Here is a 16268-nt window from a genome sequence, read left to right as displayed (position 1 = left end):
TTCTGACGAACTAGCCGTTGGCGTCGGAATTCCGTCGGAATTTCCTCGGTCTGTCGGCAGGATTTCAACTATAAATACAAGCACACCTCTTCCTCTTCATTCACTCCATATCTTCATCCTCCCTCTCACTCTCTTTAAACACTAATTTGATTCATAAAAAACATGTCTTCTTCAAATTATTTTCGTTCTTGGATCGATCGACCTCATTTGATCCGAACACGAGATTGCTTACGGAAGAATACCAACGAGGTATAACCGAATTCATGGGGTTAGTTCACCGACAACTGGAAGCAAAAACAGGTATGTTAAGATGTCTTTGCTCTAATTGTAAAAATAGAAAGGTTATTAAAGAGTGGGATGTTTGGACTCATCTATATTTGAGTGAGTTTACACGAAGTTACAAAATTTGGTATCATCATGGGGAAACTGATTATGAACATGGTAGTACTAGCGAACCTCAGCCAGCGGTTAGATTAGAAGAACCAATTAGAACGGATGTAGATTATGATGTAGGTACTGAGCAGATTGTAAATGATCATTTTAGAGGGGAAGATTTACCCAATGCACAAGCTAGGAGATTTTATGATATGTTGGATGCTGGAAAGCAACCATTGTACGAAGGTTGCAGAGATGGTCATTTAGCTTTATCATCTGCTACAAGATTGATATGCATTAAAACAGATTATAATTTGGCTGAAGACTGTGTGGATGCGATTGCTGATTTTGTAAAAGGTATTCTACCCGAGGATAATGTAGCTCCTGGTTCATAGTACGAGGTTTAGAAACTCGTAGCTGGTCTTGGTTTATCGTATCAGGTAATAGATGTATGCAGCAACAACTGCATGATTTATTGGACGGCGGATGAACAGCGGGTTACATGCAAATTTTGTGGGAAGCCTCATTATAAAGATACGAGTGGAAGAGTTCCAGTGCCATATAAAAGGATGTGGTATTTGCCTTTGACGGAAAGGTTGCAGAGGTTGTATCTGTCTGAACGCACAGCGCAACCAATGAGATGGCATGCGGAGCACTCAACAGATGGTGAGATCAGACATCCTTCAGATGCAAAAGCGTGGAAGCATTTCCAATCAAAGTATCCCGACTTTGCGTATGAGAGAAGAAATGTCTACCTTGGATTATGTACTGATGGTTTCAGCCCGTTTGGCAAGAGTGGAAGACAGTATTCTCTATGGCCAGTCATTCTTACACCATACAACCTACCCCCAGACTTGTGCTTGCGACAAGAGTTTTTGTTTCTCTCGATTCTCGTTCCCGGACCAGAGCATCCTAAGAGATCACTTGATGTGTTTCTTCAGCCACTAATATATGAGTTGCAACAAATATGGGCTCAAGGTGCTGAAACATACGATGTTTCGTGTAAAGAAAACTTTCAAATGCGGGCAGTACTAATGTGGACAATAAGTGATTTTCCAGCATATGGTATGTTATCTGGATGGACAACGCATGGAAGGCTATCATGTCCATATTGTCAAGATAACACTAATGCTTTCCAACTAAAACACGGAAGGAAAACGTGTTGGTTTGACTGTCCAATGAGATTCCTACCACCTGATCATCCATATCGTAGGAGTAGGAATTTGTTTACGAAGAACAAGAGGGTGTTTGACAGTCCACCTCCGGAAATTTGTGGGAAAGATTTGAAGACACAACTAAGAGATTTTGGTGCAGAAAGGACGCCAGACGTCGGTGGACATGAGCGTTTTCCGGTAGATGCTGTTGGAGACATACATAACTGGCACAAAAAAAGTATTTTCTGGGATCTGCCATACTGGGAGGATCATCTGCTAAGGCATAATTTAGATGTCGTGCATATTGAGAAGAACTTTTTTGACAATCTCATGAACACGATCCTTAATGTTCAAGGTAAAACAAAGGATAATTTGAAGTCAAGACTGGATTTAATCGATATATGTGCTCGTTCAGAACTTCATGTTGATGAGAATGGTAGGGCTCCTTTTCCCATATACCGACTTGATGCAGAGGGAAAAGATGCGTTCTTTGATTGGATTTCAAACGATGTGGAATTTCTAGACGGTTACGCATCTAATTTGCATAACTGTATCGACAGAAAGGATGGAAGTTTACTGGCTTGAAAAGCCACGATTGTCATGTAATGATGCAGCGCCTCCTTCTGTTTGCCTTCAAGGAACTATTACCACGAAATGTTCATGAAGCAATTGCAGGGATAAGTGGTCTCTTCAGCGATTTATGCACGAGATCAGTGACTCTTGAAGGTATTGAAAATTTGAAGACTAACATAGCCGTGATTCAGTGCAACCTTGAGAAGATATTTCCTCCCTCATTTTTTGATGTTATGGAGCATCTTGTTATTCACCTGGCAAGAGAATTGGAACTTGGTGGTCCTGTGCAGTATAGATGGATGTATCTATATGAGCGGTATATGTTCCATTTGAAGAAGATGGTGAAAAATTTAAGTAGGGTGGAAGGTTCTATAGTCGCACAGATGATCAATGAAGAAACTTCAAACTTTGCCGAGTACTACTTTCCAGCAGAAGTTCAGACCAAAAACAGAAGACCTGCTCGGCATGATGATAGAGGCGAACGGGCAACATATCATGTTACGGTTCCAGACATTTTCACAGACGTTGGACGACTTAGCGGAAAACCAAAGGACCGTCGACTTACTGAGCAGGAGCGCAGTAATTTGCAAACATATTTGCTCACCAACTGCGAAGATGTTCTTCAATATGAGAGGTAAATAAATTAGCTTACAAATTTTTATTTTAACAAGTTGAAATTTAAATCTTAATTAATTACATTATTGTCATCATATGTACATGATTTTCATGGCAGAAAAGCGGTTCGAATATAGATACGCCACAGAGGACGAACTAGAAGAAATGAAGCAGAGAGAATTTGCTGGATGGATGTTTACTTATGTGAGTGTTTTAAACAAATTAAAATATCATTTATCACATATTTATACTAGTTCACATTTATTGATATAACATATATATGTGCTATTAATAAGTGTCTGCTGGTTTGGCCAGAGGTGAAACATTTGACGATTGGATACGCGAGATGGTCGTTGGACCAAACTTTGTTGTGAAGTCATATCCGAGATTTTGTACTCGAGGATATGCATTCACAACTCAGAAGAGGAGACGTTCAAGTACGACTTATGATGCTGACGTTTGTTCTGCATCAGGAGATGATGTATACTACGGACACATACATGAGATTTTGGAAATCAAGTATTTGGGCATGGTTGGATTGCGCTGTACTGTTTTCTATTGTGATTGGCACGACAACACTCTAGATCGAGGTGTGAGAACATATGCATTTGGTGTTACATCAGTAAATTCGAGGCGAAAGCTGCAATATTATGATCCTTTCATTCTTGCTTCTCAGGCCGATCAGGTAATTAAATATTAATTATTCAGAATGATTCATCATCATGTGTATTAATTTAGAATTTTACTAATAATTTTTTAAATGTTACCGGTTTGTTATATCAAGTACCCCTGAGTAAGGAACAGAGATGATCCATGGGTTACTGTTACAAGACTCAACCCGAGAGGCCGAGTTCAGGGAAGTTCTGAGCTGGAAGACCCACTACAACCAAGCACATCCGGCAACTTAAGTGCAGCAGAAAATTTAGCTGGAGTTGGCCTTGTAGTCGATTTAACCGACTTCGGAGAGGAAGCCGTCGTTCACGTAGAGGATGAACCAGTGATTGGAGAGTTTCACCAAGATTCAGATTCAGATTCATCTGGTGATGATGACTCGGAAACAGACTAGCATCGACTTTTTTTTTAATAGAAATACCGAGGGAAGATATGTTTTCCTTGGAATTTCCTCGGAATAGATCTTGTCGATTTAGGGATTTGATTATAGAGTCTTTTTCCTCGGAATTTCTTCGGAATATTCTGACGGAATTCCTAAGAAGATAAGGGTTTCCTCGGAATTCCCTCGGAATATTCCGAGGAAATTCCGAGGAACTAGGGGTTTTTAACCGAAAACAACGTTTTGCGGATTGAATAACACGTATATAACCTTCATTAAGTGTCTTAACCAGATTATGAAGTCAAACTTAGGTGTTTTACACAATAACAAACACTTTTACGATTGCATGAACGAAAACCACACAACATAAAAGAAACACTTATACACTTTGATAAACGGTAAAAGGAATACTTACAATTATTTTTGAAATTTTGTTATTTCATGGTTTATGATCATCTATACAAAGAATTCTCAATGGTATGCATTACAATTATATAAGAAATGAAATACGGCAAAAAAAATCGATGTTTTGAAACCCCAAACCCTTTTTCCTCAGAATTTTCTCGGAATATTCCGACGGAATTCCAAGGAAGATAAGGGTTTCCTCGGAATTCCCTCGGAATATTCTGAGGAAATTCCGAAGAACTAGGGGTTTTTAACCGGGTAAACCAAGCCGCCAAATATTTCGCGAAAATTGAATTAATGATTTCCGAGGAAATTCCGACGGAAATATTTAAATATTCCGAGGAAATTCCGACAGACATTTTCCGTCGGACGCCTCATTTTCTTAGGTCGAACCAGATCTTCTTCCCCATTTCTCTCTTCCTCTCCGCCGAAGCTCTTCTTCTCTCTCGCGATTTCCACCGACCTCTCTCTTCTCTCTCGCGATTTCCGCCCTAATCCTCCTCAATTTCAGTCACTGATCATGTATGAACCCTATCCCTCTCTCTTAGGTTAGATTTGTTAGGTTTTTAAGTAGATTTGATGATTTTGGAATGATATTTATAGATTTTTGTTAGGGTGAATGGTAGGATTGTGTAAAATCGAGTTTGATTATGGTATTCACTTGATTTGGAATTTTTTTTTTAGTTTTCATTAATTTTGTGGTTATAAAAATCTAATTGATAATTATATATATAATATGAAAACGTTTTATGTATATAAAATCTATTTTTTCATTATAAAATCATTTATATATTTATTAAACATTTTTAATATCTATAAAACTTTTTTTGTGATTAAAAACTATTATTTGTGATTTAAAAAAAAAAATATATATATATATATATAATATAAATTTCTATATTTATTAAATATTTTTAAAATTTTTAAAACTATTTTTTTTGTAATTATTAAACTATTTTATATTTATTAAAACTATTTTTTGTAATTATTAAACTATTTTTTATTTATTAAAACTATTTTTGTAATTATTAAACTATTTATATTTTTGTGATTAAAAACTATTTTTTAAATATGTTTTTTTATTTATTAAAATTATTAGAACTAATTTTTAAATATGTTTTTTTTAATTTACGTGTCCAATGATGATCAGACCCGGCCTCGACAGCGTCGTGGTCGTGGTGGTACGGGTAGCCAGTCTCGGGATTCCAGCAAGATTCAGGATTCCGCTTCGCCCCACAGATCTTACCATACATCTCCCTCTTCATTTCCCGCTCCTGCTCCTCTCGCTCCCGCTGCTACACCCGCTCCTGCTCCTCCGGGTCCTCCGGGAGTGATGAGTGTTGCGGAGTTGGTTTGACAGCCCGGTCGTGACCATCTTCCCTATCTCACTCCGTATCCACATGGACGGGGTCAAACATGGTAATTAAACGTATTTTTTTTCATTAAAATTTGATTCATTATTAATAATTTGTTCTTTTTATTAGGTTCAACCGATCCGGGAACGGGATCAGCGCATGGATCAACCGTATGATGTACTCGGCCCTCGATAAGGGACATCCGACTTTCACTGACTTCCCTACCGACAAGCAGCATCTGTGGTTTCGTCAGTTTGCGGTAAGTATTCTAATTTTTTACTTATATTTTTAATCTTTAATATAAATTTTCTACTAATTGTGTTTTTTTTTCAGCAAGAATTCAACTGGAATTCCGATGATACGCTCTTTATCTATCACCACTTCGTCCATAAAGTTATGGACAACTATGGGAAGCAGATCTACGAGTGGAAGAAGAAGTGGGAAATCAACAAGGTTGTTTTTAATTTATTAAACAATTTTTTAATTTATTAAACTTTTTTTTTATTAAAAGGTCCCAAAGTCGATAAACAACACGGTCTGGACGGAGTTGTGTGTGCATTGGGATAAGGAAGAGACGAAAGAAACTTCTTCCACCAACTCCACCAACCGCAGGAGCGACCGTAAAGGGAAGGGCGTCTTCAAGCATAATTTGGGTGCCCAATCTATTGCCACTCTGGGGGATCGCAAGGTAAGTTCAGCCGCTTTTTCTTCAATTATTTAAGTTTTGAAATTTTATTTTTTGTACATTTCTTCTAATTTCTAATGTTTGTTTAATTTATGTTTTTTTCAAGGCGGAAGAAAATGAAGGCGAGCCGGTTGATGATCTCGCCCTAATGAAGAGGGCGTATACCAACAAGAAGACCGGCCAGATTGATGATGGTCTTGTGAGGGAAGTGGTCACCCTGGTCCAAACTCAGGTGCAAGACGAAGTGTCTCAGCTTCAAACCGAGGATGACGATTCGACGGCTTCGACCAACTTGTCCTGGTTTCGAATCAACGAAATCGTTGAATCGGTAAGTTCTTTTTTTTAAAGTTCAATTCATTTATTTCTTGATTTTTATTTTATCATCTTTTTATATTATTTAAATTTGGCTATTTTCTATTTCAGTCGGTTCCAAAGAAGAAGGGACGTTTGGTCGGTTTGGGTCGTCGCCCCCGGTCGGTTCCTCCTTCTTCTGCACCACCGCCCTTTGTTGATCCAGAAGTACTTACGGCTCAGTTGAAGGACAAGGATGATCGCATATCTTTGTTGGAGACCCAGATGGCGGCTCAACAGGCGGGCTATGAGGCACAGAAGAGGCTGAACCAGCAAATGATGGAGATGATGCAGAAGATGTACCCGAACGTGCAAGACCCTTAGTTTTTTTTTTTTTTTCAAAAACTCGGAATGTTTTATTTTTATTTGTACAACTTTGAATATTATCTAATATGTTTTCAATTTTAATTTTATGTTTTCGAAATTAAATTTCAAAAATTTTATTTTTTTAAAAAAAATTAATTTTTTTGAAATTCCGAGGAAATGAACCCTCGGAAATTTCCGACGAACATTTCCTCGGGATAAGTCGTCGGAATATACCGAGGGACTCCTTCCTCGGAATTTTCCGAGGGCTCTGTTCCTCGTAAATTTCCGATGAAAATTCCGAGGATTGGACCATCGGAAAGTCCATCGAAATATACCGAGGGACTCCTTCCTCGAAATTTTCCGAGGGCTCCGTTCCTCGGAAATTCCCGATGAAAATTCCGAGGAACATTTCGTCGGAACTTCCGAGGATTGCACCATCGGAAAGTCCATCGAAATACCCCGAGGAAGTTCTCTCTCGGTATATTCCGAGGACCTTTCCGACAACTGGTGGTCCTCGGAGTTTCCTCGGAAATTCATTTCCTCGGAATTCCGTAGGAAATTTCTGAGGGATTTCCGAGGAAAAATGAATTTTCGAGGAGTTATTTCCGAGGACTTGTTTCGTCGGTATGTCGTCGGAATAACGTTATTCCGACGACATACCGACGATTTTTTCCCTCGGTATGTCGCTGTTTTCTTGTAGTGAAATAGAATACTTGCACAGTTACATGAAAAAAAAAGAGAGAGCAACTATTACAAAATAGAAATCTGATCTGATACTTTAAACAAATTTTCAGTGAATGAAATAATATATTTTTATGGAAAATAAATGATTTATTTATTACTAAAGTTTTACATGAAAAAATCATTTGTTGGTAACTAAAATTAAATTTATAAAAAAAGTAAAATTAATTTATAACATATTTTAAATAATATTTTTATACAACCTATATTAAAATAAAAAGTTAAACATTTCTATTAATGGTAAAAAATCTTTGCATTTTAAGAAAAAATAACTTTTTAATTATTTATACTAACAGCCACTCAAAATATTAAAGAAATTTTTTTTTTTTTACAAAATGAAATATTATATAATCAGAAATCCCCTATATATTAATTGAGAAGCATTTGAAAAATTAGAACCTTAATTTTGTATTAATTAAAAAAAACTTCAAATCCTAGGTGGCACTCTAAATGCCTTCTAAATTCTATTTCAAAGAATTCTAGAGCATCTAATATAAAGTATAGTTTAATCTAATGGTGTCACATTATTCCATAATTATATAACACTAGAGAACATTATATTAACCTAAAATATAGGAAGTGTTTATTCTTTCCTTAAATAAAAGCTACAGAATTACCTAATATGATTTACATATATATGGCAATTAATGATTATGAATAATAAAGATTTGATAACAATTTTTTCATCCTTCTTCATTTTTGGTTTAAATTTATATTATTAAAAAAAATTAAACAATCACATTAACCATATAATAAAAAAATAGATTTTTTCTTATATGTTATATTTTGAATTTTTTAAAATGACTTTAAAATACAAAAAATGAGGAAACCTTATATGTTATATATTTCTTTTTAAAACGACTTTAAAATACAAAAATGAAGACATCTTATATGTTATATTTTTTTATATGCTAGAATTTTCTTATATGTTATATTTTGAATTTTTTAAAAATGACTTTTAAATTACAAAAATGTAAGTTTTCCTTAAGTATACGACTAAAAACATTAAAATGACATGTATCAATTCGATGGTTGATTTGAAAGCTTTCAAAACCATATGGAAGATAAAAGTCAAAATAATTTAACTGTGAAAATAATACTGTTCATTTTTTTCAAGAATGTGTTCGATGGAAAAAATATGGTTTGTATGTCATATATAATTTGTTTAATGCCCACTAGCGAACATTATATTAACCTAAAATATAAGAAGTGTGTATTCTTTCCTTAAATAAAAGTTACAGAATTACCTAATATGATTTACATATATATATATATATATATGATAATTAATGATTATGAATAATAAAGATTTGATAACAATTTTTGCATCCTTCTTCATTTTTGTTTAATTTTATATTATTAAAAAAATAAACAATCACATGAACCATATAATAAAAAAATAGATTTTTTTCTTATATGTTATATTTTGAATTTTTTAAAATGACTTTAAATTACAAAAATGAGGAAACTTTATATGTTATATTTTTTTTTAAAAACGATTTTAAAATACAAAAATGAGGACACCTTATATGTTATATTTTTCTTATATGTTAGTTTTTTTCTTATATGTTATATTTTGATTTTTTTTAAAAACGACTTTAAATTACCAAAAAAGTAAGTTTTCCTTAAGTATACGACTATAAACATTAAAATGACATGTATAAGTTCGATGGTTGATTTGAAAGCTTTCAAAACCATATGTAAGATAAAAGTCAAAATAATTTAACTGTGAAAACAATAATGTTCACCTTTTCAATAATGTGTTCGAGGGAAAAAATAAGGTTTTTATGTCATAATTTGTTTAATGTCCACTAGAGAACATTATATTAATCTAAAATATAAGAAGTGTGTATTTTTTCCCTAAATAAAAGTTACGAAATTACCTAATATGATTTACATATATAAGGCAATTAATGATTATGAATAATAAATATTTGATAACAACTTTTGCATCCTTCTTCATTTTGTTTAATTTTATATTATTAAAAAAATAAACAATCACATTAACCATATAATACAAAATTAGATTTTTTCTTATATGTTATATTTTGAATTTTTTAAAATGACTTTAAATTACAAAAATGAGGAAACCTTATATGTTATATTTTTTTTTTAAAACATTAAAATACAAAAATGAGGACACCTGATATGTTATATTTTTCTTATATGTTAGATTTTTTCTTATATGTTATATTTTGAATTTTTTAAAACGACTTTAAATTACAAAAATGTAAGTTTTCCTTAAGTATACGACTAAAACATTAAAATGACATGTATCAATTCGATGGTTGATTTGAAAGTTTTCAAAACTATATGGAAGATAAAAGTCAAAATAATTCAACTGTGAAAACAATACTGTTCACTTTTTTCAAGAATGTGTTCGATGGAAAAAAATAAGGTTTTTATGTCATAATTTGTTTAATATTCAATCCGATCAACCCATGATGTATTAATTATAGTTTTGTTCTATTATTTTTAATAAAAATTGATCTGATCCATCGGAAAAAAATTATATAATAACAACAAAAAATATTTTATATATATAAATAAAATGATCAAATATATAAAAAAAACTATCGATAATATATAAAAATAAATTCACAAGGCGCAGGTCTTATCCTAGTATAAAAATAAAAGAGAACTACCACTAGTATACTACAATAGATGAAGAAAAATAGTTCACATAAATGAAACTGAAGAGATGTGTAATTATTCAATATCTAACTAGCAATACCTAGAATCGTCTCCAATCAAACGTCATCTTCCTTCTTCTCCTCTTCTTCTTGTGCAACACCATTATCCTCCAATGAACGGCATACTTGGCTTAGCATCTCCAAATTACCAAAATCAGATTCATTCTTCTCATCTTCTTCTTGTTGATCACCTTCATTTTTCTCCTCTAAGCAGTTGGCCACTTCTTTGTGTGGATTGATCAAGGAAACTACCTCTTCGACTCTTAGAAACTGTTGATCCGAGAACTTGAGATGCTTAAGGATGAAATAAGTTCCCTTTAGAGTGTTATGCCAATTCTTACACGTTTGTCTGAGTTTAGACAAATCTTCAATTTCAAGCCTGAGAAGAATCTCCTCCTGTAATCAAAAACGATATTCTAGGTAATTAGAAAGCCAAGAAACTAGAAAGACAAGAAACCAAGTTGATAGTAACTAGAAACAAACTATCACAGTGGATGAGCTCGTGCTGTCTTCCATACTCGAAGAAACATGGTATTTGGGTAGACTTCACATCTTCTTTGTGTGGATTGGTCAATGAAATGTTATCTTCAATTCTTACAAGATATATCATTTAAATCAAAACTGCACAAATCATGTATACGTAAGAGTGGTTCTACGCTTCACTTAAAGAAATGTGAGAATAAACGATTGTTTGCACTGATAACAAAATGACTAAGAACATTCACATATATTTTAGTTGACGTTAGTACATTGTAGCTTCTAATCAATGTATAGTATTTGAATTTTTAAACTATTTAAAATACCAAAGATTTTTGATTTTCAAATACCAAGACTTTTAATTTTCAAACTATTTAAAATGAAAAGGTTATTTTAATAGTTATTATTATTATTATTATTATTCAAAATTATAAACATAATATATGATTTTCATATAATGTTTATATCCGGTAAATCGCCAACAACCACCTAGTATAATTATAATTCACTTGTTGTAATTTAATCTTCATTTTACAAAAGCAAAAAATCAATAGCCATTAACCAATAGACAAAAGAACACAAACCACCGTCGGCATCGTGGTCATACCATTAAAATAATGGGCCTATTTATATCCAGTAAGCTGTAATTCCACTAGAAAGACCCGTTTGGTTACGAACTGTGACCTCGACAATAGTTTCCTAACCATTACATATTCACATGTATGTATCGAACTATTTTTTTTACAATAATAATTTTCTTTGTTCAATAATCTTATATTTACGAGATTATTATACTCCCTCCGTTTCGAATTAGATGTCATTTTAGAGCAAAATTTTCGTTTCGAAATTAGTGTCGTTTTATAATTTCAATGCAAAATTTATTGACTTTTTATTCTAATCTATTTTTCGATTGATTGAAATCTAGTTAGATGTATTGGTAATGATGTTTTTATCTAGTAAATAGATAAACTTAATGTTTTATTAATCTGTGTGTTGAAGTCTAGAACGATAAGTAAAATGAAACGGAGGGAGTAAGACTTTCAAGTCAATAACGTAAACGAGAAGAACGAAGTAAACACCAAATCTATCATTAAAAAAACAATGTATTTTATTTTGATAAAAAAGAAACAATGTATCCATATGATGATATTCTTTAGAAAATTAGTGGGAGAAAACAAAAACTTGTCATAAAATGAAAATAAAAGTACAGAACAAAAGAGAATCAAATCTGACCCTTAAGTGACCAATCAGAATCGACCGCGCCTAGTCTTTCCTGATTTTCCACACCTTATCTCTGTCTCTCTCTCACTCTTCTCTAAACTATCCAACTTCATTCTCCATCTTCCTGGCGTCTCTCCTCTCTCTCTTACTCCATCAATGGCCACCACAAACTCTCTCCACCACCACCACCACTCTTCTTACCAACACCACCGCCACAATCTCCATTACCAATCTCACTTCGGACCAACTTCTCTCTCACTCAAACACCCCACTTCCACCGCCACATTCTCATCACTCATCTGCTATTCTTCCTCTTCCTCCTCCGCCCTCGTCACCTCTGCTACCACCACAAACACTTCCGACATAACCACTGAAACTGCAACCAAGTTCGATGTCCTAGCGACCCATCTGACCAACCAAGATTTCAAGAAAGCAGACGAAGAAACTAGGAGACTTCTCATTCAGATAGCCGGAGAAGCCGCCATAAAACGCGGCTACGTTTTCTTCTCCGAGGTGAAGTCCATCTCCGTGGAAGATCTTCAAGCTATCGACAACCTGTGGACCAAACACAGCGATGGGAGGTTCGGATACAGCGTGCAACGCAACATCTGGTTAAAAGTCAAGAAAGACTTTACGAGATTCTTCATTAAAGTTGAGTGGATGAAGCTTCTTGATACAGAGGTGGTTCAGTACAACTACAGAGCTTTCCCTGACGAGTTCAAGTGGGAGCTTAACGATGAAACGCCTCTAGGACACTTACCGTTAACAAACGCCTTGAGAGGAACGCAGCTTCTGAAATGCGTTTTGAGCCATCCTGCGTTTGAGATAGCTGGCGATGATGATAATGAAGAAGGAAAAGAAGCTGAGAGCAGAGGGGGTGGTAAAGCACAGACAAAAGACACAAGAGTGTTTAAAACAGATTACAGCTTCTGATGTCTTTGATTTTCATTTGGATTATGAATGTATGAACAGTCATTTAGTTAATGAATATAAACCAAAGGTCTTTTTATTGGTTGATCAATGTTAAATTCATAAGTTCTGAAGATATTCGTTCTCAGACAGGTCAAATCTGAAACAACTTCAAACTCCAGCTGTCCAAGTCCTTCTCTTGTTTGTGTCTTCTTTGCTGATTTGATGAATGAATACAAAGTTGTGGTTTTGGCTCTGTTCGATGTGTGAAAAACATCTAATGTGTACGTTGCTGCTTCTGTAGCCTTGCAGTTTATTCTCAATGTAGGCCACGCATGTTACAGTTGATGTGGACAGATGCTTTATGTCATTCTGTGGTTTTAAATGAATAAACGTTTAGTCATATGTAGAATCATGCATGAATATATCAAAACTATGTTCTCTTCCACCATGTAAAAACATGCCATGATCAGCTAACAAGATTTAAGTAGCATTCTAAAACAGTTGCAAGAGGGTACAGTTTATTGAAATAACCGATGTTTGTGCGTTCTTCAGACTACTTGAGCTAGAGACCGAAGAAAACGAGGATGATCTTTATTCACTTCCTTTAGAAAAAGTTATAAAATCTAGTTCCATTGATATATGTTCTTGTGATATATGCACATGTATAGCTAAGCAGGAAAAAAATATTGGCTTAAGTCTCAATAATACTTACTAGTTTCTAGGCGCATGGGCAGAGTCGTCGGGTGTATTGGTGTGAACCGTCACAAGAAAGCATTGATTGCGTCCGGCTATACAAGCACGCGCCTGGATACTGAAAAACCATTAAAATAAACACACACACGCACATATAGAATCACTCAGTTTATGATCAAGATTCAAAAGCTAAGTAAGGAGAAAGCGATGTGAATGAGATGTTTCACTCAGGATTCAGGAGCTTAGAGGTGTGCCATAAGAGAAGATATAAAGATGGAATACCAAATCTCTAGGCGCATCATCTGCAACTTCAGCAGGTTGGTCAGCCCCGGCACTTGCTAAACAGGAGCCTTTACAAGTCATGTATCTTTGCATGCTGAGCAAACAAAGAAACAAAACAAGAACACCATGTATATAAATCTCTAGACATGCCTCAATGGTAGGCTTAAATGATGATTCTGTTAACTTACACGTCACATTGGTTTAGAAGTGAGAGTTTATTCATCACACACAATTGTCCACGTGACTTGCAAACATCATCGCATGAATCTCCTTGCCTATGAAACTAGTTCAATTAAAAAAAAAAAGCGCACACAAATTCATAATGGTAGAGAAGTGAGTTGTATGTGTTATATACCTTCCGACAATAACGTCAATGCCAAGAAGCCTTGTTTCAACTTGTGTAAGATTAGCCCCTGTTCCAGTTATTTAACGAATGTAAAATGTATTTTGACATTTTAAACAATAGTTGAACGAAAGACTAAGCTATCAAAAGCTAACCTGAAGCATTTGACGTCAGAGAAAAACAATGGTGAAACTTGCTGTGGTATGCATTTTCATGAACCTGTAAGTTTCAGGCCATAATCATTACACTTTCATATGCATCCCATTAGACACTTGCCGAGAAGAGAAGAAGAGCCAATCGCTTACCACACTCTCGGAACTATGGCGGCATCTCCCGGCACAAAAATCAAATACTGTCCTGTATGTCCCTGTTCAAGAGGAAAGGTTGATGATCTTGCAAATGCAAATACATCTATGCAGTTTTTTGACATCGAAGCTGCTGTAAAACGATTAAGTTACCTGCTGTAGCAGGCTTAGCCATTTTTATCTTCACCACCTTCTCGAGAAGCGTCTGCAGAAGATAAACACACTCATAAGCAGAACAAAATGAAGCAAGAACAGAAACAAAACCAAATGTTCCATACAATACCCGAGTTGGATTCAAGCAGCAAGAGACGCAAAACTCATAAGAGCTGCAGCATTGCGAAAGTATGTTGCATCCACTAAAATCAAGCCAAACAACAAAACAACAAAGTCAGAATCAGACTGTCTGGTCAAGAACACATCAATCTACACAAAATCTGCAGCAGATTATTCTGCAAAGGTTATGATACTATACACATTAGTCTGCAAAGATTATTCCATCAGTTAAAGGTTATGATCGTCATGACTTACTGACAAGAGAATCTTTCTCCTTTCAGTGGGCAGCAACGGGTTCGAGAATCCAAAGACAGAGCATTACACACATTGCCTGCAACAAACAATCATTCATGGTTATAAAAAGAACCAGTCTTCCTAACTGAATCTCTTGTCGGAAAGAGATTAAAAGCTGTAAAAACTGAATCTTTCATTGGAGAGGAAGTTGCTGACCTTCATCGTCAGAGATCAGATACCTTCCTTGGATGGTTGTTCTGCAAATCCTCTCTTCTAAGAATCCGATGTCCTTCCTGCAAAATTCAATTGAGATCAAGCCAAGACAGAACAGAGGCTCGTCGCAATCCATAGAAACAACATAAACTTAATCTTTCACCTAATTGCATATGTTCTCAACGGAAGTAAGAAACCAACGAGTTGTAGAAGACCGACGAACAAACTAAACCCAGATGTCGACATTCTTGTCGGAGAAAGAACGAAATCTTTCGACCAGATCAAGTTCCGACTACGAGCAATCAAATTGAGATTGTTTTAGTTTATGAAAAGAACTATACAAGTAAAAAAGTAATAATCGTACTTTACTTAATATTTAATTAGTCAAAAATAAATATCTAATTAAAATTCAAATAAAAATTAAAACTCGATTTTAAAAATAGTGTATTAAGATTACTATCTACTAATGTAAGGAAACCCAATTTTTTTCATACCTCGACACTTGCTAATTCAGTTTATACCTCAGCTTGTTGACTCGTGATTTTTCGGTCAATATAGGAATTAATTAAAATTTTGAAGTTTGAGTATGTAATAAAAGAAATAAAGAATTGATGTATGTAATAGACTGACTTACCAATCTAGGTATAAACTGAATTTTAGTAAATGTTGAGGTAAGAAAAAACCGTTTTTTACTTAATGTAATCATGTTACTTTCAACATTTTGTAAGGAAATCTAAGGATGATGCCCAGAAAAAGAAAATCTAATGATTATGAAAAAGCATCGGAGGTTTGCAGTCATGATCCAAGTTTCTGTAAATATTAATTAATAGAAAATAAAATACTTTATACTCCTTCTGTTTTTAATATAAATCGTTTTAGAGAAATTTTTATGTTTTAAATTATACGACGTTTTCGGTTTTCGATGTAAAATTTATTAACACTTAATATTATATGACCAATGATAATATACTTTTTGTTTTATTATTAGTTAATATGTGGTTAAGTAAATAA

At 34.3% G+C, this 16268-nt stretch overlaps 2 protein-coding genes across 2 annotated transcripts; one reads left to right on the top strand and one right to left on the bottom strand.

The window, feature by feature from the left end:
- The first annotated feature begins 11878 nt into the window (after window positions 1-11878).
- On the top strand, window positions 11879-13023 carry LOC106359336 (tetrapyrrole-binding protein, chloroplastic-like). Its single transcript, XM_013799081.3, has one exon. The coding sequence runs from the start codon at window positions 12159-12161 to the stop codon at window positions 12933-12935; it is 777 nt and encodes a 258-aa protein (XP_013654535.1). The 5' UTR covers window positions 11879-12158; the 3' UTR covers window positions 12936-13023.
- On the bottom strand, window positions 12991-15680 carry LOC106359268. The gene is made up of 12 exons (XM_013799017.3): window positions 15421-15680; window positions 15261-15337; window positions 15066-15141; window positions 14821-14893; window positions 14691-14742; window positions 14538-14599; window positions 14388-14451; window positions 14245-14302; window positions 14078-14164; window positions 13890-13983; window positions 13627-13725; window positions 12991-13283 (listed from the first exon to the last, which is right to left on the bottom strand). Exons 1-11 carry the CDS (start codon window positions 15501-15503, stop codon window positions 13633-13635), a joined length of 819 nt encoding a protein of 272 aa, XP_013654471.1. The 5' UTR covers window positions 15504-15680; the 3' UTR covers window positions 12991-13283; window positions 13627-13632.
- Between the last annotated feature and the right edge of the window lie 588 nt (window positions 15681-16268).

The sequence above is a fragment of the Brassica napus genome, chromosome C6 (assembly GCF_020379485.1).
Source record: "Brassica napus cultivar Da-Ae chromosome C6, Da-Ae, whole genome shotgun sequence".
NCBI lineage: Eukaryota > Viridiplantae > Streptophyta > Magnoliopsida > Brassicales > Brassicaceae > Brassica > Brassica napus.
Note: the sequence above shows the minus strand (reverse complement) of the source record. Positions and strands in the feature narration are given on the sequence as shown.